Here is a 26070-nt window from a genome sequence, read left to right on the forward strand (position 1 = left end):
TCCGAGATTCGTAGAAAAGAAATCATCAATTTATTTGAGTCTATGCAACATCATTACGTACAGTAAAATCGTATATATGTATTGCACAAAGATGACGCACGGTGAGAGTGTCTGTTTGAATTGGTGGTGGTGGTGGTGGTGGTGATGGAAAGTGAAGATCCTGTAGAATGCCAGAGACGGCTCTGATGGCGCTTTGTGCTTCAGCGGGAAGACTGTGGCGAAGCTGGTGAAACAAAAACCTCATGATGAATGTTACTGTCCGGTTGTGTATTTGTGTCCTTAAAGCGTCATCCGGCGAACGAACATGAAGGGTGGGTGGATGGATGGTTGGGGGGACAAAATGATAACATTACCACTTTTAACGCTAGAGACCACCCATTCATTTGATTCGCCTTTGAAACGAATCACGTGAAGGGGTGTTTTGCTTTGGATTGGGGAAGAGGGAGTTTTCAGCTAATGATAACAAGTCTTATACGCTATGCTCGGTACCTCGAACCTCAACGCACCTCCAAGCTACTGTTTCATACATCTTTCTTCGCTTTGACGCTAATGCCGTGACGTACATCCGTTTTGCGCTCAAACACTGGACAGCCATTGTATTTACATTGTGGGGATTGTGTTGTGTTCCGATGGCTTCCCTTTTCACCGGCCACTGCCCGCGGTACGGTCAAAGGTGAGAGAGCAGGTTAATGAGATGTGGTAGCGGTGTGTGCGGTGGAACAGGTGTCTTTGGCATAGTAGGCTGCGGTGTCCTTGTGATCTGTCTGGTTGCTATGCAAAGAGCTCGGTAACATGCAAGATGCATGGCGCGTCGATGCTGGCCGCGTTCCATTACGGTTCGTATGTGTGAGTGTGTGTGTGTTTGGGCTTTGTAATTGTAACGGCTAATGGATTATTTACATTTGCAATCGGAGTTTGGAATTGGTTTGAGATGACCGCATTCCGGTGCCTTGTGTATCGTTACAGCTGGGGCATGTTTGATGGGTTGGCAACGCAAATGGATCCGATCCGATTACTGCGAAATGGGCCACAGACCTGCTGCCAAGTTGCTGCACCGCTCGGTTACTGTTTGGTGGTTTCGGGGAGGACACTTTGCTGACATTGAACAACGTTTGCCACTCGCCAGACTGCTTTTCTTAGGACTAGATTTCTTCTAACTATAAATGTACACATGATATCCATTCCGGATGGGGCCAGACTGCTTCATCCTGCTGGCCGACTGCCGCTGTCGCCCGACAAACATTGGAGTGCGTCTCCACATCACGGCGAGGGTTTTTACGCCGTAAATCACCTGCCGGTGCCACCGAGCGGGCTGCTGATCGATTTTACCAGCCAGCACAGCCCGGTCGACGCTAATGATAATATTAAATTTTTACTCCCACCCAGGTAGGCCAACCATCGGTCGAGCGGCCCGTGGCCGCGGTGGCTAAAGCTGCGATTATTTATTAAAACGCTATTAGCGCTGCTGTTGCCGTGCTGCATTGCGGCTGGCTGCTCTCCATTGATGACGTGCACCACAACGCTGGCGGAGTCTGCGGGGAGAGGGAGAGAAACAGAGAGAGTGAGAGAGTGAGAGAGAGAGAGAGACTATTGGTTAATATTGTGCAGGAGGTTAGGCATTTGTTCGAGCAAATGAACCGTTGTTAATAACTCATCAAACCTTGCTGGTGAAGCGGGGTCAATTTGGTGGGATTAGCAGAGCGGCCGATCCTGCCCTGGCCTGGCCACTGACGCCTCCAACACCCTAACTATGATTCAAACTTAAAGCCTCCATGCATGCATGGTGGCAAGTAATTCGGGGAGTGTAAATTGGTTGACAAATCGCTCGATCGCTCGGCTGGAATTGAATTTTAATCAGCATTCAGGCGCTGGCTGCGGTGTGCAGGAAGGAGGAATGCTGTATAAAATTCATTACTCATTATTGCCCGGCCCCGGGCGAGGGAAGTGGAGGCCCCGCCGGTTTGATGCAAATCACAACTAGCGGTGCGATTTATGCCACATTATCATACTAATTGTTATCGGACTTAACATTCGATGTTCGGTCGTCAGATTAAATGGCAAAACATGGGATTGGTTGGTGGCCGCCGGCGTTCCCTTTGGCCGATCCGGATCAGGATAGTGGTAATTTAATCACACACACACACACACATACACATACAGAGAAAGAAAGAAAAAAAAGTGATACGCAAATGCATTCAGGCCTTGGCTGTGCAACACTTGCCTCGGGGTGCTGCGAAAAACGACTCATCAAGTTGGGTGTGGAAGAAAAAATAGGGCACAAGACTCCATTTGGGCTCCATTTGTCGAGCGGTTCGCATCGAAAGTAGCAGCAGCAGAGAAGGAGCATCATGAGCAAGTGTTTTATTCATGAGCTTGAAATTCAAATGCACTGTGCTGGAAAGGCAAATAGAAGAAGGACAGTTGCAGCAGTCTTTTTTCTGCGCGCGTGTATGTGTGTGTAAGTGAGTGCTTTTCTTGCCCTTGCCATCTTCCTCGGCGACAGGATATTTACATTTGCGTCCGTTCATCGGCAATTTAGGATCGGATGAGTTTATTTGCTCGAGCGAAACTGGAGGCCAGCAGCAGCAGTTCGACTGGTTTTTTTTTCTCGGAATCCACACACCAAAAAAAAGGATGTAGCAAACACAATGTAGAAGGGATACACACACACACACGCGCGGAGCAAATGCGCATCGGACAAATCACCGTCGGCACATTGGGCACGCACCATTTCCATTTCGAGGCAAAATGCAAAACCGATTAAAAAAAAAACCGGACCAATCCCTCCCGCCTGGGGACAGCACACTGATTGCGAAATGATCCGGTGGGTGTGTGTGTGTAGTAGCGAGGGTTTATGGTGATGCCAGCTGACACGCACAATTTTTTTTTTTTGGTTTTTAGCTCAAAGAGCTACAGCAGAAAACGGCAAAATGGATCCTTTCGGTTGGAGCTGAGTAAAATGGGGGAGCAAAAAGTGGAGCGAAATAAAAACAAAAGGGAACGCTGCCCAGTGTGCCCTTTAAAAGTCCATTACTATTCTCGCACCCAATGCCCGGTGGGATTATAAAGGTGCATTGGGTCGGTCTTGGGTCGGTTATAGAACTGTGGACTGTGGGTTTGGACCAGGATTCTGTTTTTTTTTTGTCGCTGGTTGCTTTCTATGTCTGTGATCCCTCACAAAAATATGTTTTCTTGCATACTGAGTGGGGAAAAAATGATTAAACTCCTTAAAATAAGATAGATAAGGTAGTGGCGTTGTTTTTTTCATGCGCTGTTACGCTTGTCGTTGGTGCTTTGGGGTTAGTGGGCAAAAAAGAGGGTCACCTTTTATGCATAATGAAACAACAGAGTCTTTGAACCGACACCCTTGACGGTGGTGGTGGTTAATGCTCTTGTTTGCTTGCTTGCTTGCGGGAGAAGATTTCATACACTGATCAGGTATTTTTCTTCGCCAAATTACAGGTGTTTGGTAAACGAAACAGCTTCCCTTCGGGCCCTGGTTGGTAGAGCAACGGCTTTGAACTAGGGCGTCACGAGGGCCTGTTTAGCAAGAATTGGTTCACACCACGTTTTAGCCTAGAGTTAGACGCAATTAGATAAGCTAATTGTGCTGAAAGAGACACTCTTGGCGGTGCCTTAAAATCATTTAAACGAAGAGGGCGCCAGCAGGGCCAGTAGTGTCTCCAGCTTCCCCCCTAGCAGCCCCCAAACAGTAATGGCAAAAGCTGCCATTTTCATGATCCACCAACCCATATTCATACGAATCGGCTCATTTCGCTTATCAATTTCATTTTCATTTCGTTTCATTTACATTCTAATTAGCTGCTTCGGTTCGGCGCTGTTCCTATGCTGCCCGGGGGCCGTACCCGGTGTCCGGTGTCGACATGTATGTGCCCTGCCCCCCTTGCATGCATTTCACAACCGCTTCCTCCTTCCTCGAACGCCCAAACGGTCGTAGTGCACGTTTCTTGATGCAAAACAACTCGAGCGTATTTGCGAAACGATTCCATTTTCCCACCCAGTGGGCACTGTGGGCACGGTCCCTGCGAGTGGGGCAAATAAACGCAAAAATTGGCCACCTTTTATCTGGTGCGCGGTGGTGCGCCTTTTTTTTCCGCACCCTTAATTATTCCATGTCGGCACGGGACCATTGGCGAGACCGAGCTCCGAGGCGTGATGGAGGTTAGTTTACCCCTTTTTTTTGCTTGCTTCTGATGGAAAACCGAGACGGCAGAGTGGGCACGTGGCACAGCATCCCTTCGCAATTGTCACTGCGGTCGTACACGTCGTCGAGTGCTGCTTCTTCATGATCACCTTCGGGTTTTGGGAGGGGGGAGCATCAAGCATAGCATCAAGCAACTACAGGAAGATTCTTAGAGAGTTGTGCGTTTTTTTCTCTTCTCTGATAGCGCTACACAACGGAATCGCGGAACCATCCCTTCCGAAGATCCATAGAGAGGGCGGGAGGGAGTGAGGGAAACAGAAATGGGAAGGGAAAGATGCGAGGGAATTAATATTCATCGTTTATACTCCAGTTTTAAATTAAACATTCTACAGAACGTGACACTCGGCACTTTGTGCGCCGTGTGTCCAACGATTGCGTACGTGGGAACGTGCGTCCATCGTGGGCACCCGTTGCTCCCAATCCACCCCTCTCTCCGCCACTTGGAGCAAGGTTTGAGCGTGTGTGTGTGTGTGTAAATGTACTCAGTGCCTCGGGAAGGAGTGATATGAATAATGAAAGCTGATAGTACTGCGCCGTTCCGGGTCAACTGATGCGATGGGCCTGTTTCACCAGGTGTGGCACAGCGATGGCCCCCGGCAGCATCCCCCGTCGCTTCCAACGGAGCAGCTTGGACACTCTCACCAGCACCCAGCAGTGTAGCGCAAAAGGAGCGAAAATAAAAGCGCTCGCTCGCTTTTTGTGTGATCTTGCTTTTTTGTTTCGTCCGGTCGGGACGCTTGCAGGCGAAAGTATCGCATGTCACGATGACGCGAACCGGCTGCAGGTGTCGTTTGCGAAGGCTGGCGGAACACCGCCAACCCCCAAACAGCCAGAGCAAACATTGCAAAGCGAGGCTGGAGCCGCTGGAATGCAGCGCACATGGTTCCCAGAAAGCGGTCGTAACGGGGACGAACGAACGAACAAAACGAGAGGGAAAAAAGTACGAAAGTAACACACTTGAATGCCGGCAGTGTGGCCAGGCAGCCTCAGGGACACGAGCAAACAGAGCGAACCTGATAGCACGCGTACCAGAACCAGGGCGGGGCAGAGCCTTTCCTTTGCACAACACTCCGATAAGGGCAGGCGATGGGCAGGGTGGGAGGGTGCGATGAAGAAGGGCCACAATCTGGAACGTTCAGGGCCTTTCCCGCAAGGCTTTTATCTTTTTAGTCTGTTCTGTTCTTTTGCATCGTGTGCAACGCTTTGCATGGATTTGCTTTCTCCGGAGGCTTTGAGCTTACTGAAATATGTGTCTGTGTTTGTGTATGTGTGTATGTGGTTGTGTGCGTATCATTTGAATAACCACCACCGGGAGGCACACCGGTTCTCATGGCTCGCGTTCTCCTCTCGTTCGGATAGATCCTGCCACATCTCCCCGCGTAAGACCGCACATTTTGCTCCGCTTACGTGCAGGGAGGTCGTCGGGAAGGCCCTTGGTCCAGATTGGATTGGAAGGTCCTTGGACACAGCAGCGGATGCCGAATATTCCACCACACGTTTCACTAATATTTCAGGCTTTAGAATGAGCGCCAGTAATGATCTTTTGTTCCGCGAAAGATCCGCCGGAAGTGTGCCTTTCTTTGCAACTAACACCAACAGCAATGGTCACTTCTGCTAGGTAGGAGGTAATGGAAACTTTGCGGGAGAGTAGTTGCTTAAACTATTTTCGACGGAGCGTTGCCTTGATATTTGCCTCGGCAAACCCGCTTTGATGTTGTCTATTCTTTCCCCTTTGTCTCGGTGTGTGATGACAAGCCTTGACAAAATGGGGTCACCAACGAGGTGCGATGTTTTGTTTGCAATGTACTGTTGCTACATTGTTGCTACAACTCGGGGCGTTAAGAAGATGCTTCTTTTGCAGAGTCGTTAAAGCTGTCGTGTTGTAAGCAGCTCAACGATTTGAGAGGAATAAAACGCTCAATCACTTAAAACTGTTGGACCGCCTGGCGCTCGTAACAACACGTGTCCGCTCGCAGGTCTTGTTTCTCCCACACCAATTATGACGGATCGATGGCATAACAAATGATAAACATCCATCAAAATCAGTATAATAGATGGAATTGTTTGGCTTGGAATTTTTGGCTGATCGTTCCCGTCCATCTTCCGAATTTGGTGCACGTTCGTTTCGTCCCTCTTCCGTGTTGCTGCCCCGCTCCTCGGGAGGAATAGAATTCATTTCGATAATATTTTCCATTAACAACGCACCACTGCCGGTCCCACCCAATCTAGCCCCCCCGGATTCTTGGTAGAGAAGCAAGAAAAAAAACATCGTAAGTTTCCTTCACTGGCTAAAGTTTCGCATGAATTTTCGAACATTAACATAAACTTCTCCAGCGAAGAACGAACCATCTCTCTTTCTCTTACTAGTCCCTTCTCATCTTAAGGATTCGGCGAGCAGGAGGCGAATATTTTATGTACACAATATAATCCGCCTTTCCAAAAAGCTGCCGGTAAACGCACGGTTCGCAGGAAGTCGAGCTGGAATGAATGGAAAAGCTGAAGTGCAAATTTTAAACGACCATTGGCAAAACTCATCCCAGCTGCACAGCGCGTACTGCATGGAGGAGCGCAAAGTGATGGAAACAAAAGGAAGCAACACAACGGGGGAAAAAAAAGAAATGGAGAAAGCTTTCGGAAATGCTGCCGTTGCAGGTAAAACTCATAACTTAATTATTGCCCGAATGCAAAATTGGTCGCGCAAATGTCGGTACGGATCACGCTTCTCCTTCGATAGAGAAGAGCTCGTTGTGTGCCACCGGCTCGGCTGATAGCACATGGCTTTCCCCTGAACCCCGGTGCGTGCTGCTGCTGTGTCCATTAGGGAAGGAGAAACTATGGAAAACAAACTAGCAACGACTTGATTATAACGATACGATGGATGCGTCACCGTGTGGATGGTAATTGAATTTATTGAAAACTTTTGAACGAAACACACAAAAAAACACGCAAAGGGAACAGAAAATGTTCCCCGTAGCATCGAGGTTCGTTTATAGTTTCTTTTGACACGTCCTTTTTCCGCGGACCCACTTAAACAAGGAGGGGGTGGGAGGTGAAAATTGAAAATTGAATTTAATGGAATAAAACTTTTCATTTCGGTGCACTGCCAAGCGCGACAAACGGTGCCTGCGGTGGACGGATGGGCTTTTGCTGTGGGTGCTGGGGGGAGAGGTACGGGTATAAATTTCACCACGCCGTCGTTGGTGTGCGTGTATTGGCTTGCTGTGCGACTACTGTCATCAGGTGGCGAAGAAGCTATCGGCTTGCTGCGACCACCGCCGACCTGTCAGCGGTGCAGCCGGAAAACGCAGCCGGAACATCAGCAGCAGCAGCAGTCGTTAAACAACGCGGCGCGAGCTTTCTAAGCGCCAACTCAAATGGAAAGTTTGTGCGAAAGCCGCTGCTGCGGGATGTGTGTGTGTGTGTGTGTGTGTGTGTGTGTGTTGAGTGTGGGGTGAGTTATAATCGCTGTGGTGTAGTTTTATAACCGGCTGGGGCTGGGGCTGGCTGGGAAGCCATCGCTGACAAGGTGGGGCTGTGGGCGTTGTGGGCACGAGAAAAGTCGCGTCAGTATTGCCGTGGACTTGGCAGCGTGCAGGTGGTAAAATTAATTTGAATAATTTCCTGAGCAAATATATTTTACTCCTTCTTTCCCTCCCCCCCCCCCTTCACCCGGCCCTTCCCAACGACACCTATTTGCTCATTAAAAAGGACAAGACACCGCGACACAATGAGCGGTGGCACAGGCGGGGCAACATTTATCCTGTTCTCTCCCACTCCCACCTAAACACTCGGCGTGCATGTGTGGCTTTGTTATCAACGTGGCAACACTAACATTCGGGAAGTGTCGTCAGTTGGCGCTGTTTGCGCGTCGGCTTTATAACCTTTGCCGTGGCCACTTCACGTATGAAAAGGCGCATGGAATTAGGGGCGCGAGCGGTAAGAGAAGTTTTATCTTTCACACTATCTCTATCGCCAACGCGCTCAACTGTCAGTGTGGTGTGCGGTGGTTAAGAATCTTAAAATAATTTCCCTCCCACCACCACCCAGTGTGGTGGTGTTGCCCAAGTGTTGTAATAATTATTCATCACCCAGACGCGGCTGTACTGCGTTGACTTGGCGGAAGCTTATCGTCTTTGTGCGGCGCCACAGAAGCCAGCAGCAGTTCGCAAACGCACAATTCGTGCTCAGCAAAGTGAAAAAGTAGATATGTGTGTGTGTGTGTGAGTGTGTCTTCATCTCATCATCTCCTCGTTGATGTTTCTGTTTCACCCTCCACCCCGATTTCAAAGCATGTTTTATAGCGCCAAAGTGCTAAAACACGTACAACTGCGATAAGGAACAGTTTGGCGTTTTTTTGTGCAGCGGTTTCGGAAGGACAACTTGTGCGCCAAGGACTACCGCGAAAGTTGGCTCATTTTTGATAAGGCGTTTTCGATTCGATCTTTAGCACAGCACAGCGCCCCGGCAGCAACATCAGTCGCTAATGAATGTGAAGTTAGCTGAAAAGGGGAGTAAATAAGAAGACCGGAGATTTGAGTTCTACACGATTTATTTTCATTCGTTTCGCAATTCACATGTATCCGTTCTCTTATCGTTCCCAAACTAACTCCCCGTCCCCAAAGCGCGCACCGCTTTTATAGTTATGCCCATCTTCCCTCTCGCTCCGCGTTACCCGCCGTAACCGCGTTCTCCTTCCTAGCTCATTTTCGCACGTTCTCATTAGTATCTCTCTTTCTCGCGCACATTCTGTCGCTCGCGCACATTCTGTCGCTCGCGCACATTCCCTTTACTCTTCCCCATTTCACACGGCCTTTCCTTGACAGATCCATCCGCCCCGGAGGATCTCCACTGAAACACAACCACTGATAAGGCTGGACATGCAATGCTGCCGTCGATGTCCCTTTTGGCCCATCGCCATCGATTTTCACCAAGTCGTACCGATCATGTGGCCGCACATTCATCACCTTGTTTGGCCCAAGAAATTCAGCTGCATTCTTCCGTCTAGGCGCAAACTGCACCTGCTCGATCTTCACCAGTTCTCCTTCCCGGAAAATCGTCGCCGACCGCGCTTGCAGCTTGCTGGATTCTCGTAGCACCGCTTGCGCCCTCTCAGTAGAATCCCCGTCGTCTGCTTGCATTCGCCCACAATGCTCACTCGTCACTATCATAACCGAACTCGCGAAAACACTCTCACTTCCTATTATAACGTTCGCTGCTAACGGTTCATCGATCGTTCTCTCCAACACTTGTTGCTGTACTAGCGAAACACGCACTGATTTTTCATCGTGTGAGTTGATCTCTTTCTCTACTTGACCCCCCACGCGCATCGTTGTTTTGTTCTCTAAAGCCAAGGTCTTAACCTCGCTCGCAAATTGGGAAGGAACATCGAGTTCTTCCTCCTTTTCGCACACAATGGTAAGCACTTCGATCGCTGGACCACACGGATTGATTTTGACGCCCGCCGTTGTCATCGTCACTCCGAAATAATTCAGAGAATCCCTGCCCAAAACCACCTCATACGACACGCTTTTGTTTGGCACCACAAAAAAATGTACCTCTTTGAACACATTATTGTCAATCTCGACGTCTGTCGAAAACACACCAAGAGCCTTTGTTTTCAGACCGCCAAACCCACGAAAACACATCGCTGCATCGCTCAGTTTTCTTCCCCCGATCTTCTTATGACAAGCCTCCGTCATAAGATTCCGCTTACTCCCGCTGTCAAACAAAGCATTGACCACTTTTTTGTTCAACACAATTTCGATCGTCGCTACTGTTTCCTCCACAACGTTTATCTCTTCTACAACCATATTTTTGTTTTGCGCACACTCACTCGCTTTGTGCCCGAACGCTTGGCATACAAAACACTTCGGACCTCCCTGCGCATTTGCACACGCACGCGCTAGGTGGCCTTTGTTCCCACAAACGTAGCAGCGCTGCTCCGCTCTTTTGTCTTCCTTGCTAAGCAAGCTCGCTCGCTTAGCCTCATTGTCCGTCACTCTCTTGTTACGAGCCTTTAGAACTTTTTCATAGTTCTGTAGCTTTGTTTTCAGATCACAAATCGTCTGAGCCTCGTACAATAACGATTTGTAAAAATCGTCATTAGTCACACCATTCACGATATACTCGCACAAACTCGGCTCATCGAGATCGATTTGTACGGCTATTCGTTGCATGTCATAAATGTATTCTCTCATGGTCTCGGCCGTTCCTTTTTTCCGAGTTGCCAGAATACGGTGTACATCGCTCGAACGCACAAATGGTGCAAATTCAGCGATCAATTCTCGCTTTAACTTCGCGTAACTCCCTACATGACGCAAAGAATTTATAAATTTTCGTGCCGTACCCGTCATCTTTTTGCGACACATAATGAGCATTTGCTCATCATCCCACCCTGCGGATCGCGAAACTGATTCTAGATGCGATAGCCAATTCTTCACGTCGTGGCCATCTTCCGCGCCAAACGTTTCGATACTGTCCTCCACGTCTCGAAACGTATATACTCGCTGTGGCCGTTTGGGCGTCGATGCCCTTACAGCCGTTTGAAAAAAATCCGAATCGTCGTGAACGTCCGCATCCACGACTTCTTCTTCGTCCTCGAAATCGGCTTGCACAACTTCGCCTTCATCTTTACGCTCATCATCAGGTCGTGTGCCAGTATCCTCGCGATTTTGGACACAGTTAACCGATTCGACACTTTGTACCCTCCTGGACATTCCGACGGTGTTTCCTGATGGATTTATCGTGCGATAGATGACTATTCTGTTAGCCATCTCCGTCTTTCCTCCCGCAGTGGCCAAACCAAGCCTTTCACACTCGCGTGTAAGGCCAACCTTAGTAAAGATCTCGCATAATTCCTCTACGGTCGCCATACTTTCGACACACGCACACGCACACTCACAGTTTTGCTTAAACAAGCCTCACGATTCCCTCACAATTGCTTCGGAAAAGCACACTTCCCCACACTTTCCTCACGGTTGCTTCTGAAAAGCCTCACAATTTGCTCACTATTGCTATTCGAAAAGCCTCACAAGTTTGCTTAACAGTAAGCCCCTCAGTTTCTTCACAATTGCCTTAAGAAAAGCCTCACAGTTTGCTTAAAATAAGCCTCACAAACTTGCTTAAATAAGCCTCACAGGTTTCTCACAATTGCTTTTCGAAAAGCCTCACAGGTTTGCTTAAAATAGTAAGCCACACATTCCTCACAGGTTTGCTTAATAATAAGCCTCACATTTCACACAGATTTGCTTTTAGAAAAGCTTCTCAGTTTTGCTTTACAAAAAAGCCTCACAGTTTTGCTTTTAGAAAAGCCTCACAATCATCACAATCGTCACAACTGTCTTTGGGATGTTTCCCGGACGAGCCCCCATGTGAAGTTAGCTGAAAAGGGGAGTAAATAAGAAGACCGGAGATTTGAGTTCTACACGATTTATTTTCATTCGTTTCGCAATTCACATGTATCCGTTCTCTTATCGTTCCCAAACTAACTCCCCGTCCCCAAAGCGCGCACCGCTTTTATAGTTATGCCCATCTTCCCTCTCGCTCCGCGTTACCCGCCGTAACCGCGTTCTCCTTCCTAGCTCATTTTCGCACGTTCTCATTAGTATCTCTCTTTCTCGCGCACATTCTGTCGCTCGCGCACATTCTGTCGCTCGCGCACATTCCCTTTACTCTTCCCCATTTCACATGAATGAATAATAAAAAGTAAATTTATGCCAAACATCAACAAGACTGGCAAGGCCAAAAAAAGGGGGGAAATTACTTCAGACACGTGGCAGTAGTACAAGCGTGCGCTCGCGCAAGGGTGTTGTTGCGTACTATTGCGTGCGGTTTTGGTTGCATATTTTAAACGTACTCTGCGGTTGAAAAGGGGGTCCCCATTTAGTGAGGTTAGAGATTGGTAAAAATCAGTTAAATTTATGTAGCGTAAAATAGATGTCCCTGTTTTACCCGCGCCCAACGATATCAGGGACCGGCAATCGCGGGCGAGCATAAATTATGTGCCTATCGAATGCGGCGTCATTTTTTCCTCCCTCGTGTGTGTGTGTGTGTTGCAACTTTTAGTGGCCATTAGCGCCAGATACTAACCGTAGCGACGATCAAATCGGCGTCCTCGGTTTTGGGCGAGGTTTCGCGTTGGAGAGCGGAGTATGGAATTAATTCGTTCCTAATCGCATGCATCTCGTACGTAGCAAATCGATGCAAACGAGTAAACGAACCCTCCGGTCCCTTGCGTACATTGGAACACACATGATTCAAGCATGCTAAACAGGTTCGGGTGAATATTTTACAATCCTTCTCGCCCTGTTGCCGATTGTTCGCCGCCGGGGGGATTTATACCCTTGCGAGTGTCCGCTGCTAGTGGTGGTGGTTTATTTGTTGCCAAATGAAATTACAGCACGCCCGCTTCCGGTGCGAGGCAATTTGTACGGGTCTGTTAATTTTAAATCGCATTCGCAATCGTTTTACATCGTCGCGGGGGAATGGAGTAGTGGGGAAAGGACACATTGTGTTTCACTTTCCCGATCGGTATCGGGCAACATGCGGGGCAACATATCCTGCGTACTACCACTCAAACACACACACACATACACATAGATGCGCCCTATGGCCTCGTTCGGTACGATGGCGCGTACGATTGATGGTTTGCGGGCGTCCCCCTTTTTTCCCGGAAACAAACCGCAGGATCGGTTCTACGGCGGCGCCCGCTTTGGCCAGGATTTGCCGAACGGTCCCGGCCGGAAGTGGTACTCGGTATCGTACTAATCGTGCTGAAAATGAGTTCCTTTTCGAAGCTATTGTGCAATTTATGGTTTCGGTGTGCCCGGAGACGCCCACGTTGCTGAAGGCAGTTTACCGGATTCATTTCCGGAGTGGGGGGGCGGGTGTGCAGTAGACCGGGGTGTGGTTCGAAGATTCTCATCCCCAACCCAACATCGGAAAGCGGAGGTTTTCCTTTTTGCGATTGCTGCCCGTTGATAAGCGGGAAATTAATTGCTTTCCACTTTTTGACCAACATTTTTCAATTCCCCTTGTGTATGGCAAGAGGGTTCGGTTGTTCGATGCAATGAAGGAACCGTTCGTTTAGAGAGGAAACCGTGTGTACTTCTACCACTGCCCGCTCGATCGATGGTCAACGTCAGCTGAAGCTTCGAGGTGATTTGCGTGAAATTCGTATAAAATAAGCATTAACTGTTGAGCGCTAAATTGGGACGCATTTCGTCAATTAACAGATCGTCGATGAAGTGTCGCAAATGCCATTTTGTTTCCCTTCCAACGCCTGTTCTGTTTAGCTTCAACGTTCACTCCCACCTCGAGATGGCAGCGATTGGCTTTTGTTTTTTTTTTTTGTTATTCAAGAGAAAATTCGCGTTTTCCACTGTGTGTTTCCCTCGCTCCTGCCACAGCTGAAGGACATACTTTGGTTCGCGCGCGCGTGAATGGTGCCGTGCTGCTGGCCGCCCTCTGCTTAACGTTTCGTGACCAAGTGCTATTATTGATGTGAGAAGGTGAGGCAAGAAAGAAAAACATGCCAGCACCAAGCATGGAGAATGGAACGAGGCAGCAACGATAGGCCACGCAGGCCCAGGCAGTGGTGAGAAAACGCAGAAGTTCGCTTTCGTTTCGGTCTATAAACTTTTATTACAATTCCACTCCTAGTCAAATCGGCTCGGCTGGGGCTCTTGTTTTTATGCGTCGGCCCCAGCGACGGCGCCGAAGGTAAGGGCGAATGATAACACACAAATTAGATTAAACATATTTTACCATTCAATCGATGTGTTGGGCTTTTACTGTGCCAGCGGTGCCTTTTTTTATACGTTTTCTACTTTTTGCGCAACTAGTTACGCTTTGTTGGGCGCTTGCACACGCCAATAATGGGCTGGCTGTTGTTTCGCTGTGCCGTTTCTTTCTCCCTGCCCCCGTGCCGAAACGAAACAATTGTACTTGTTTTATGCCTTTCCGCCTCGTTTATGTCGAAGTCGTTACCTGCCGTTCGCCGTCCTGCCGTCGTGCCGCGTCCTACCTGCCGCTCTTAAACTGCTGACAGTTTAAAGCACTTTTTGAAAACTGTTTTTGGAGAATAAAACATCGCACATGGTGTTGTTTCCACTCACTCTGCCACACAACAGTAAGCACCCGGGCCAGGTGGTACGTGGTGTTTTCGGCATTAAAATTTTACATTCACACAACTTTGCCCAGCTCCGTGAAGTGTGCGCAGACAAGGCAAGGGTGGGATTTGCTGCTACAACTCCACACGTGCTGCTTCCCTTCCGTGCTTCCGTCGTGGCCTGTTTGGTCTGCACAACAACCCCTATTTGAGTTTTCCAAGGAAGTCAAACACAGTTTGGCCGGATGCCGGCGTGCCTAGCTTGATGTGTGGAGTTCGGTCGACCTTCGAGCAGTCGTTCGATTTAGCAGATGAGCAATTTTTAGAAAGTGATTAAAAGGAGCAACTACGTGATTAAACTTTTCACCCGAAGGTTTGTGCTTCGCTTTCCGCACCGGGCATACACAGACAGTCAGCCGTGTGGGAACGAGTTTATCTGTTCATGGGCGGGCAACACCTTACTATCTGTTGAGGATTGCGCTTTTTCCGGTTCCCTGTTAGTGAGTGAGTGAGTGAGTGATCAGTTGTGTCAGATTTCCGAGGACAGAGTGGAGAAGCGAGTGGAATACACACACACACACACACACACACAAAACTTTCTCAATCGCAAAGTCAGTAAGAGTGTTTTTTTCTCCTGCGGGTTTCTGTCTGTGTGTGTGTGTGCGTTTGTGGCTGAGATTGGTTGGGAATCACGGTAACAACATCCTTGAAGCGGAGGACCTTTCCGTGACCGCAGCACACTTCCCGAGCGGCAAGCGGCTACAAATCGGGCCAGCAAACAATCGGCTTCCGTACTTTCGTCGAACATGCTAATTAACTTTACACATTGCTCTCCAATTATCCGGCCCGACCGCATGTTTTGTAGAGTTTTGGTTTGAAATTAGGTTACGGGTTGGTTGGCTGCGGTCGGTCGCCGTGGAGCGACTCTTGGGTGGTGTTTGTTAGTTTCGGGTGCGTGAAAACAAAAAAAAAACTGAAACAGGAAGGCAGCGGGGAAAGTTAGTTCTTTGTTTCTTGTAAAACGAAACAAGTTGAGTAACTTAACTGCATTGTGATTGTGATTAACAGTTTTCTGAGTCTGAGCGTAAGTTGTAAGGGAAGTTACAAAGTCAATCCGAATGTGTAGTTGTGAGTTGAGAATTTATTTGCTGGATTTTAACTCTGCATTGAGAACTTTTCATCTATTCATGCGTTGACTTAACACATCAATAAATGTCAAGTGTGCAGTTTTCAGTTGGGTCTAAAGGCTTTTGAAACCGTTTCAGGGATTTTTCTCTATAATCGGTAATGAGTAGAGCTGGGAAGCGAAAGGACAGAGCAGCGCTGATGACATTAAAATGAGCATTCGCAAACGGCCAATACTTGTTTTTTTAATACCGTTTAATCTCTTAATCCTTCTCGAAAGCAAATTACTCGGAGCGCTTTCCTTGATGACATTAAATTGCAAACACCACCAGCGGTGGGCCGACAGAAACCCACCAGAAACGGAATGAGCGATGAGGAGAGGGATATTGAAAAATAATTCATAGCTTGGCGTTGAAATGGCAGAACATCCTTCTTTTTTTGGTTTTGGTTCGCTCGTTTATCATTCATCAAAATGTTCGCTTTATGACTACTCACCTGAGCTGCTCGGCGAACAGGTGTAGTTGCCGGAATCCGATGGCATGGCGCGCGCAATCACTAATTTACTGGTTTTGGTTTGCCGCTCCGTCAGGACGCTGATGCCGCCGCGCTGCGAGTAATTAACGACCCGGCCGCCCTTGTACCAGTAGATGAAGGACGGTGGCGCCGGCGACTGCAGTGCAACACATGTGAGATTGATATCGCTTCCGCTTTTGATAAATAGCTCCGAGTTGCCGAGTATTTTCGCCTTCGAAACTGCAACGAGAAGCAATCGGGAAGAAGAGCAGACGAGAAACGTGTGGGTAAGAAATGAATGGATGATGAATTCCGGTGCAAAACGGGCATTTCGCAAGACGGAACCGAACGGAACGAGTCGGGTCGGCTCGGCGGGGATAGAGCAAATGAATAGATTGACTAACACACTCACACATGTAGACATTTCCTGTGGGCCAAGGGGATGGGTAAGGGGGGGGAAAGATAAAAATGGCACTACTGAAAAGGACCTTCTGTGTTATCCGGCGCTGGTTTCCGGTTCCGGGCTGCCGTGGTTCAGGCAACATACCAGATTTCGGTTGATCATTTTTCATATTCGGACAGAGTTTTGCACGTGTGTGTGTGTGAGTGTGTGTGTGTGTGGAAAGGAAATGGGAAGGGATGTATGTTTTTTGTGCCATTCGTGATTGGAGTTTGCGGAAAACGTTCAGATTGTTGCTTTTATGATGCAGTGGTAGTTGTGGTGGTGGAGGTAGTGGTGGTGTGGCTTATCGTTGCGTTGCGAAAAATGAAACACCCTTCGCTGCTGGTGAAGAAAGGAATCATCCTACCCGGTAGCAGTTCATTTCACTTCCAAACACTGCCACATTTGTGCAACGTCACAACACAATTTCTCCCTTTGCGTGTGTGACTGCATGTGGATGAGTGAGCGGATAAATGTGTTTGTTTTTCCTCGAATTCAATTTCAATTTCTATCCATGAAGAAAAGTTTAATTCCAACCCACACAATGATTCGTTAGAAATGCGAGGGCCCGGGCCACAGGTTTTGCTGTTTCTTTGTGGCCAACAGGGAGTCGAGTCGGTACCCGGCTGCACCTTATGTCATCGATCCCGGGATGCGCGCCACGTAAGTGCAACGAACGTATTAGGAACGCTCAATGTGACGTGAGTCGCTTTAAGCCGTGCGAGTGATGGTCGTTGCACTGTTCAGTAAGCTTCACACACGTTGGCGACTGCCAGCGCGCAGTGTTTTGATTTCCTTCAGGTACTGATTCAGCACGACGAGTCCATGGCATTGCTTCGAGCGCAAGATGATTTAACGGATTTATGATTGGTAGATGACGAGCGTTTTGTGACTCGTAAATAGCAATCACTGTATCGAACCATTGAACTCTCTCGCTCTCTCCCTCGCTTCGCAGTCGTACCGCTAATGGACCGAAAGCGAGGCTCGGGCAAACCGGGGCAATAGCGTTGGGATTAGGTAAACGTCAGACGAAAGGTGTACTAAGGGGCAATGGTTGCGCAGCGTTTACTCTTTGGGGAGTTTGTTGCTGGCACGGAACGGCCATACTGCGTGCAAAGCGAGCGAACGGAGCGCACCATTGGGGTCATATTTTCTAATGTAACAGATTATATCCAACGCTTAAAGGATGTCAAAAGCAGGCTTGCAGGCTCTTATTATTATGCAGAATTATGTCAACCATTGCGAATGGTTGCGAAAACTTGTTACGAGCACGCAAAATGCTAACCATCCAACCTTAAATTCGTACATTGTGCACCGGAAAACAAGCCACCGCTCGCTTTTGTTCTTGGACTTTTCTGCTCAGAATCCGTACTATGATTGGCATTCCGAGCGTTCCATACAGGGCACTCGAGCGGAGACGGAACTCTCCGCTTTGAATGTTCCCTTTCACTTTACAATGATTATTGTCGTTTTCCGATCCGGAGTAAAGCACGTCGCCTCGACCGTGCTTGGAAGGACTGTTTTTTGTGCGGATGTGTGAGTTTGTTTCCTTCTGTACGTGCCTCACTACTCCAACTTCAAGCTTGTTAACAGTTACTCTTTGTTGGTTTTGTGTTTGTTCTTTACGCTTTTTTGTTGCTCCTCTTCCTGTGTTGCCTTGATATGGAAATTTCCTCCAGACCAGGATGACAATAGAAAAAGAGAGTTTGTGTGTGTGTGTGTGTGTGGGCACGTAAAAAACTTTTCCCACACAATCGGGTCGATTTTCGTGCAGTTTCCTCCGATCGGTCTCCGGAGCGTTTCGCTTTAGGTTGTCCGGATGGATATGGATACGGGAATGCTCGATCGGAGCACTCCAGTCGATAAATGTAAACATGAAAACTTGTCCGTACAGAACGGAAGCATGCTGAACTTTGACCACCGATGGCCATCAAACTCACACACAAACACACACACACAAACCTTCACATGGCAAGGGGGGTAATGGAAAGGATTCGATTTTCCCTCTGTGGCACATCGAATTACCCATGCACACGTCGAGCTGCGCGTCCATTGGGAAGAGGATCGAATTGTTTGAGTACGTCGAAGAATCAAGGGTAAATAGAGCTTTAGAGAGGAGGGGTAAACTCACCGCCACTCCTTTCCCTCACCTCCCTCTTCCCTCCCAGCTTCGGGGCAAACCCGCAGACAGACGCGAATCAAACTGAGCAATGGCCAGACAAACAGATAAACTCATTCCGAAATCGGTATTTGCGTGTACACAGAATGCAGGATGCATTTTGCCTCGTTTTGGGCAAACACAGCGTACGTACGGGAAACAGAGTGGATTGGGCGGACGCCATACGAAAGAGAGCGACCGGGAACACGTTGTCGGGCGAAAAGCTTGCTCAAGATCAAATGTCGAAAGTCAACGGTAAACCGTACGCTCCTTTGGCGTAGTTCCAGATTTGCTACGAGCGGTCGTGATCAAAGAGCAACCAGATCGGGCGGGTAATGCGAAGCCAAAATGGCTGACATCAGAGAATGAGTTTAGGAACTGATTTCTTTGCCTGTGTGTTTGCCTTTGGCTGTAGCAAGGTGCTAATTGATGGTGGAGGTGCTGGTGGAAGGAGTATTTATTTGGACGACCGAATGGTACGTTCTATCACAAAGTCTGCGGGGGTACAGTCGATACTCGAAACCATCACAACATGCCTCAAAAAGATCGATATTCTTGAGAATAGAACAGACTGACGTAATTGAAGCGTAGCAAAGACCACCACCAAAATCTTTCACTCACATTTAAAGCAGAAAGAAGAATGAAAGATCATCCCCGTGCTGGTGGGATATTATTACAACACGAACAGCGCGCGATTGAATGTAGACGAGCGTCACGCAAAAGTTGGTTCTCCAAATAGAACTGCACGGACATGGCGTGTCGCGCTCAGACACGTTCATTAGTAAAGGTTGATCATTAAAATTGTATACGGCTTTTTACGTATGTGTTACATTTGTGACAAGAATGTCTTTCAAAATGTCTCGATTTCTTGCCTGCTGGGGAAATGATATTTTCGGCTTTACAACTGACGATGCGCTTAGTGAGAAAAGAAACATACCTTCAATTGTGTACGATGTATCGATTGATTGGCTTCTGTTTTGTCACCAAGCCATGCGACGCTGCCTCAACTAGAGCCATTCGTAAATAGCCACCTGGTGGCTACAGGAAACCTCTCTTAATGAAACTATTTTTGAAGCTCTTTTACCCGCGGTTGGCTTCCCGAGCTTGGCTAGAAATGGAATATTGAGGTTCCAGTTCCAGTGGCCTAATGTTTGTGTGCGTTGAAATGTCACAAACAGCGTACCCGGCGCTGACCGCAACCGGGAAAGCGATGAAGCAGGCCATGGAGTGCCGGAGGGCGATGCATTCGAATGACGAATGAATTCCTGTTGCTAGTTTGTTGAAGGTTTGTGGTTTTTCTGTCGCCGTCTCTTCCCCCGACCGGTGCAATTGGTAAAAAAGGTCGACGACTGATTGCCGGTCAAACCAGCGGGAAAACCGCACACATACACAAGCGAAAAGCGGCCGAATTACGGCAGAGGGGCGATCCCGATACCTGTCGAACGGTGGGATAGGGGTCGAAATTTGGGAAGACCAATGTTTGGTCAGTTTTGGAATGGCTTTTTCAGTGCTAGTGACAGTCGTGCGGCGGTTTGACCGTTTTGGGGTTTGATGGGACGAGTTTTGGTCTGTTGGTCAGTCGCATGATGTTGCTGCTGGTGATGGCATGGTGATGGTTCCCGGTGACCGCAGGCAAATCATCCGATGCTCGGGCACGAAGAGGGTCCACGCAAATGGGTAATTTTGGTTCGATTTTTCTATGCACACACAGGCATCATACTCATGCACAATGAGTACACATGGTTCTCGGGACGTTCGGATGTGGTAAAAAAGTGGGTGCGACTGCGGTGCCGCATCTTTACCGCATGATCACGTCCAAAATGTGGAGCATTTGTCTCGCCCTCCTACCGCCGCCTTGGATTATTGCTCAAAGTTTTGATTCCATTCCCGAGCTGAAGGATTGTTTTTGATTCGCTAATTCTTTGCCTCCAGGTTTTCGGAACGGTTTCGCTACCTTGCTGTGTGTTGAAGCACGTTGGGTTGAATTTTGCCCGTGCAAAACTTTAGCAAAGAGCCCACTTTTCGTCAAAGAGTTTTGTGTGCATTAGTTGTGGCCTTCGTTTTTTCGCTTCCAACTCGTACCTTTGCGGTCGGTTGTGTACGGCTAAGCACAGGGAAACTTTTTGATGGCTTCAGCCATTCGGAAAACTGACAATTTCAATCCTCCTACGGCCCTGCTTCACGGTCACGCGGCTCTTCTGCAGCCGCAATTCAACCGCGAGAATTCATTGCCCCCCCTCTAGAACCGCCCGAAAAATGTGCACGCGTTTCGCCTTGTAGTACAGGGTCGGGTGAAGAGTTTTGTGAAATAAATAATAAAATGGTTTACGGCCGCGGTTCCGTAGAGACAAGCGGTTTGTTGCCGGAGCCAAGTCCGGAGATTTAGCGACCAGCCAGCCAGCACAGACAGACAGCCGGCCTCTGCTGACTGGCAGAGGCCAGGCGAGTTGCCGCGGTCGTACCACGGTTATGGAGTGAAGTTTAAGTTGCTTCTGATTTATTAATATTTGTGCTGATCGTAATCTCTTGAGAAGCCATTCGGGCGCTTCTAGGCAGCGCGTTGTTCCGGAACACCGTAGGAAAAGCGTTTGCCCGGTGCGCATCGCTGTGCTTAGCCGAATCAGGGCAGTAGAGGGATGCGACACAGACGGCACATACACAGCGGGGCGGTACACACCTTGATTGCTGGGCTTCTTATAAATAATTACGACTCTGGTGAATACAGCCTTCTTCGGAGGAATTGGCAGCGAACCACTTAGGTGTATTCATCGTTGCCATGGTTGTGGAATTTATAAAATTGGCCATTTGGCTTGAGCTACCATGCGCCTCCATGAAGATTCGTCACTTGACTTGAGCTACCATGCGCCTCCATTTCGCCTGTTGTCGTGCTGGGTGACGATCAATTCCGTGCCAATTCTAAGAACATACTTCAAATGTGACACACGCTCAGGTACCAGAATAGCAGATCTTTGATAAAATGCACGAAAACCTTTCTTTGTCGAATACAATGGACTCAACGTGTCATGTGTTTCATGTTGCTTCCCTTATTGAATGACATGATTGGTACCTGTAATGACTAATAAAAAAGGTTCATTTTGTTTTCGCTCGTAAATATTACGAGTAACTGTGATACGCATCTAATGGGACCTGTGAAAAACAAAATGCTGCAAAATGAAATCTCCACTGAGTCTCATTTTCTTTCCGGCTTTCCAGCTTGGAACAGACTTCCGAGATTGGCAATCAGTAAACGGGTATCGTGTAAACGCTTTGCCCCGGAAATGGGACTCTGATCATTACGTTTCATTCCCCTTTTTCTCGTTCCACCTCTGGTACAGGTGTCTGGCAAGTGCTAGTTGATAGATAAGTTCTTGTTGAACTGCAGCGCAAGTGCTGTTTTTCCTGGTCCGTGATGTTTAACGTAGAGTGTAGGAGAAGGATGGACAGAATTGGGTAAGTTGAACTAATTACTTTTGCTTGTTACCCAACCAGTGTTGCCCTAGCGCCTCAGAGGACACGATGAAAGGAAGGACAAACATCGGGCTTGGCCACAACTCGCTTTTGCGTGTGTGTCTGCGACCAGGATAACAAGAGTGTTATGTACGTGCGTGTCCTTTCGACAACCACGCACGTGTCAGTCGGGACAAACTCTCTCACACACACACACACACACACACACACACACACACAATAGGCGTAAGATAAAAGAAAGTGAAAGGTACCCGCTCCAAACGGCTGTTGCCGGCAGTGGTACACATTGTACTTGTTAAGAGTACTTCAGACAACTCCACACCAGCGTCCGAGCCTGGGTGGCCGTTTCCGATCAGTGTCAGCTGCAGGGGAGAAAGGTAATGTCATCGAGCGAAAGTGCGACGGTGACCACTTTCATGAAACACAGCAAAGCTCAAGCTGTGAAAGTGTTGCCGTGTCAACGACGGTCCCACAAAACCGATTCTACTGCCTCGGATTGGAAAAAGGGTACACCGGTTCGGGTCCCATCGTGGGACGAAGCATCAGTCTTGAGGATTACTTTCATTACTTGTTTATATTTATGACGGTTACGTGTCCGGAAAGTTGAGGATACGTACAGCAGTACCAGAAGCAAGTAAGAAAAACAACCCCATGAACACTCACCGTGTGTGTTGGGGCGATGGGTGCAAATCCGGGCTAAATTATCCTTCCGTTTGGGGTTTTTTTTCATCTCCGGCTTCAGTGTCGGATCGGATTTAGCGATGTGTTTGTTTCCAGTGGGCGGGAGCCTTAGGTGGTAGCCGAGCGCACGAATCCGGTAAAGAGATTATGTCCAGTTTGCTTCTCCAAAATGTCATACAATGCGAATGCTGCGCGCTGCACTATCGAACGATGCCATTCGACAAGAATTCGCTGCGCTGTGCATTGTTGCAACAACGAGCAAGGGGAAGGAGAGACGCCGCAAGGGGTCCGGAATGTTGGGCTTGAATGTTGGGCACGTAATTCCAAGCTCCTCTACATTGCGGGCAATTTGAGCCGGTAAATGGAATGGAAAGCATTACTACACGTGAAACTAGCTCGGTGTGCAGTTTACCGACTTTGCACTAACTGCGGGGTGTACCCCGTTCCTCCATTCCCATTACACCCCTTCTCCCGTCCCTCGCTGCTTGTGTATTCGTACAAAACGGTCCGGTGTTGTACGTTGATGTAAAGTTAATGTACGGTGGAGAATTAAATTTCAACCGCAGCTTGAACACAAAACTTTACTACATCAAACCCACTCGTGGTGGTTGAGGAAGGGGATACGGTGGGGTATGGCAACGGTCAGACGGCACAATGTGGCAGAGTTCCGTAAATACACACACACACCCGGTCACACTCACTTCATTGCGGCCCTTTTGCTGCCCGTTGCACTCTACTCCAGGTTCGGTTGTTGCGCCGTACTCCAGCAGCACATGGTAACTTTATTACTGTCAGAATTTATTACGCAAAGTATGGTGGCCATTTTTCTTCCCGCACCGGTTATTTGCAGTGACAGTTACCGTGGACTGGCTGACAGGGGTGTGTGTGTTGATGCTCATTCCGGTGTAATTTGCACAATAACCTCTGCTTTCGATTGCGTTTCAAATGATTCAAATAGTTAAAATGCCATTTAAACCATTTACAATGTTTGTGAAAAGATCGATCGTATCGGCACATGGAAGTGAAAATCACTGCAGTCCAGCAAAACTTCAACACAATAAATAAGACATTAAATAATATCCCACGCTGTAGGAAAAGCTTTCTGACGGAAAATTGGACCTGACGGAAATTGTTTCCTGATGTTTCATCAAACTCTTCGACAGCTGACTCAATAGTTTGACGGGTGATGGGAGGGAAACAGAAAAACACTGGTCACGAACGAAAGAAAAACTCTTGCCCGCTGTACCAGCTTAGTGTTCTTGTCGACGAACAAAATGCATTTCGGATGGATAATTAACTGCATGCAACTGGCGATGATTGCGGACAAATTATTAAATCAATATCTCGTTACCGCTAGGGCAAGCGCACGCTACCGGGTCTTGGTGGACCACGAACGGGCGGAAGGAGAAGAAAGGCCCTGCAAAGGCAGAAACGGGGCACTGACGCTGCGATGATGACAATGCGGCTGCAGCTAATAGCACCCCGGAGCGACACGACCAAACGCGCCTCGGGAACAGCTTGTTATGGTTTCGTGACGCTGCTTCTTCTCTCTCTCTCTCTCTCTCTATCTCTCTTTCTCTCTTTCTTCCCCTTTTTGTCTTCGATGTTGCCGTGCGCTGGGCGTCTTGTTTAGGCTTGTTGAAAGGGCGCACAGAATGCAGCCGGTATGTCCCCGATTTGGGCGGCGCAGTTTGTCGTGTCATTCTGGCAGGAGTGGCGAGTGTAGAAATTGCTTCCGTTATAAATTAGTGTGCTTTCAGCGCCTCGAGCACGAACGGCGCACGACTGCCCGGCAGCGGCACCACCAGCAGCAGCACCAGGATGGCGGTAGAGTGTGGAGGTCCTGGCAACAAGTCATCTGATGGCGAGACGAATCAAATTTCGCTTGCTACCAGCTTTTGTATCCCCGTGTTCTGTTCATTAAACAATCCGTACAATTGTGTATGCGGAGCGGAAGAATTTGTGATTGAGTCAAGAAAAAGGGTTCGTAAAATGGGAAAAAAGGATTCCTTCCCCATCGCGCGTGCCGTTCGGAGAGGATCCCAAGTCCAATATCCATTGCCAAGGTCCGCTTTATGTTCGCCTTCGATTCGTCTATTATCGGATTTGCCTGTCAATGCACCATCATCATTTTACGGCAAGCGGAAAGAGCCTCTCCAAACACCACTTTTACCCTTCATCGTGCGTACGCTTCAGTGCCTCAATCTGTGTGTGCTTTGACTTAGATTCGGCTTTTTAAAACGATCCTTGATGTTTCCGTTCCGGTGGAGTGCGTCTGATTGAATTCAAATTGGATCCTCATCTGGACAAGCGATGTCAGAATGCGTACGATGATTTCGCTTCGCTATTCATTTTTCCCCGAAGGCGCAACGGTGCGTCTCTCCGAGGAAGCCTTTCCCCGGAAGAAGACGTTGTTGGGCCTGCTTTATTTAGAACAGCAAGATGATGGGGGGTTGGATAGGCGAGCGACCTTTTCCAGCATTAGTCAAACCGATAAGCTTCATTTTTCGGTGCGGCTCCGTTCAGAAAGCGCACATCGGGCAAAGGTCACATACAGGCAGTGACATCGGGGATCTATACATCACATTACGCTTGATCCAATTGGATTGATTCTGCCGGCCAGATCCCCAGGTTCCGGGCGGCTGTGATTGTTCGGGATCAATGTAATGGTCGGTTCGTGCCCAAGGTCAACCAATTAAACTCATCCTCGGGGCCAGACGGGCTTTACGATGTGCCGGGTCGAACATTGTGCACAGTTTTGCGAGAAGAAAGCGATCCGTTTGATGCTTTTCTTTGCATTTAAACGGCTCCTTATTCATGGAGGTTTTGTGTCCCGGTGTGTCCAATATTGTATGCAAAGTAGAGCAGGAAAAGGTGCCCAGCCATCGTCACTTATGTCCTGGGAAGGGCATGACGCTCGAATTAAAGATGAGGTCAGCCCGACACCTGGTTCAAACACGAACCGGCCGGTCGATCTCGGATTGGGACCAGTGGGAAAAGAGATTGTTGCTGGCAGCGTCCGTTACAGTCCGTCAAGAAATTGGTATTCATGCCGATTCGCCCCTGTTCAGTGGAGCGACCCGTTGTTGAGAGTGTTCCTGTGGCGAAGCGAACGTTGCCCGATGTCGAAGGGCATACTCTGGACCCTCGGAAAGCATCAACATTCATCGGTCGTGCTGGACAAGGTACCGGGTGACCGGGTTACTACACACTTCATGTACTTATGCAAACGATTTGCACGTTCGACGATTGTCCGTGTCCGTGTCGATGATGGTGGACCGAGTTTGCAGGGTGGAAAAGAGTAGCAGCTCACCCCATTGTGGACCACGGAGCAACACTCCACGGCTAAT

At 48.5% G+C, this 26070-nt stretch overlaps 1 protein-coding gene across 1 annotated transcript in view; it reads right to left on the bottom strand.

Annotated features, from left to right (window-relative positions):
- Window positions 1-26070, bottom strand: part of LOC1281931 (protein sidekick-1) — a 50931-nt gene continuing 24861 nt past the window's right edge. Inside the window, exons 4-5 of the mRNA XM_061647260.1 lie at window positions 15954-16211; window positions 1-1532 (exon numbers count right to left, since the gene is read on the bottom strand). Coding sequence (XP_061503244.1) covers window positions 1288-1532; window positions 15954-16211 — 503 coding nt within the window. The 3' untranslated portion in view covers window positions 1-1287. The remainder of the gene's footprint in view (window positions 1533-15953; window positions 16212-26070) is intronic.

Source organism: Anopheles gambiae, chromosome 2 (genome assembly GCF_943734735.2).
Source record: "Anopheles gambiae chromosome 2, idAnoGambNW_F1_1, whole genome shotgun sequence".
NCBI classification, from domain to species: domain Eukaryota; kingdom Metazoa; phylum Arthropoda; class Insecta; order Diptera; family Culicidae; genus Anopheles; species Anopheles gambiae.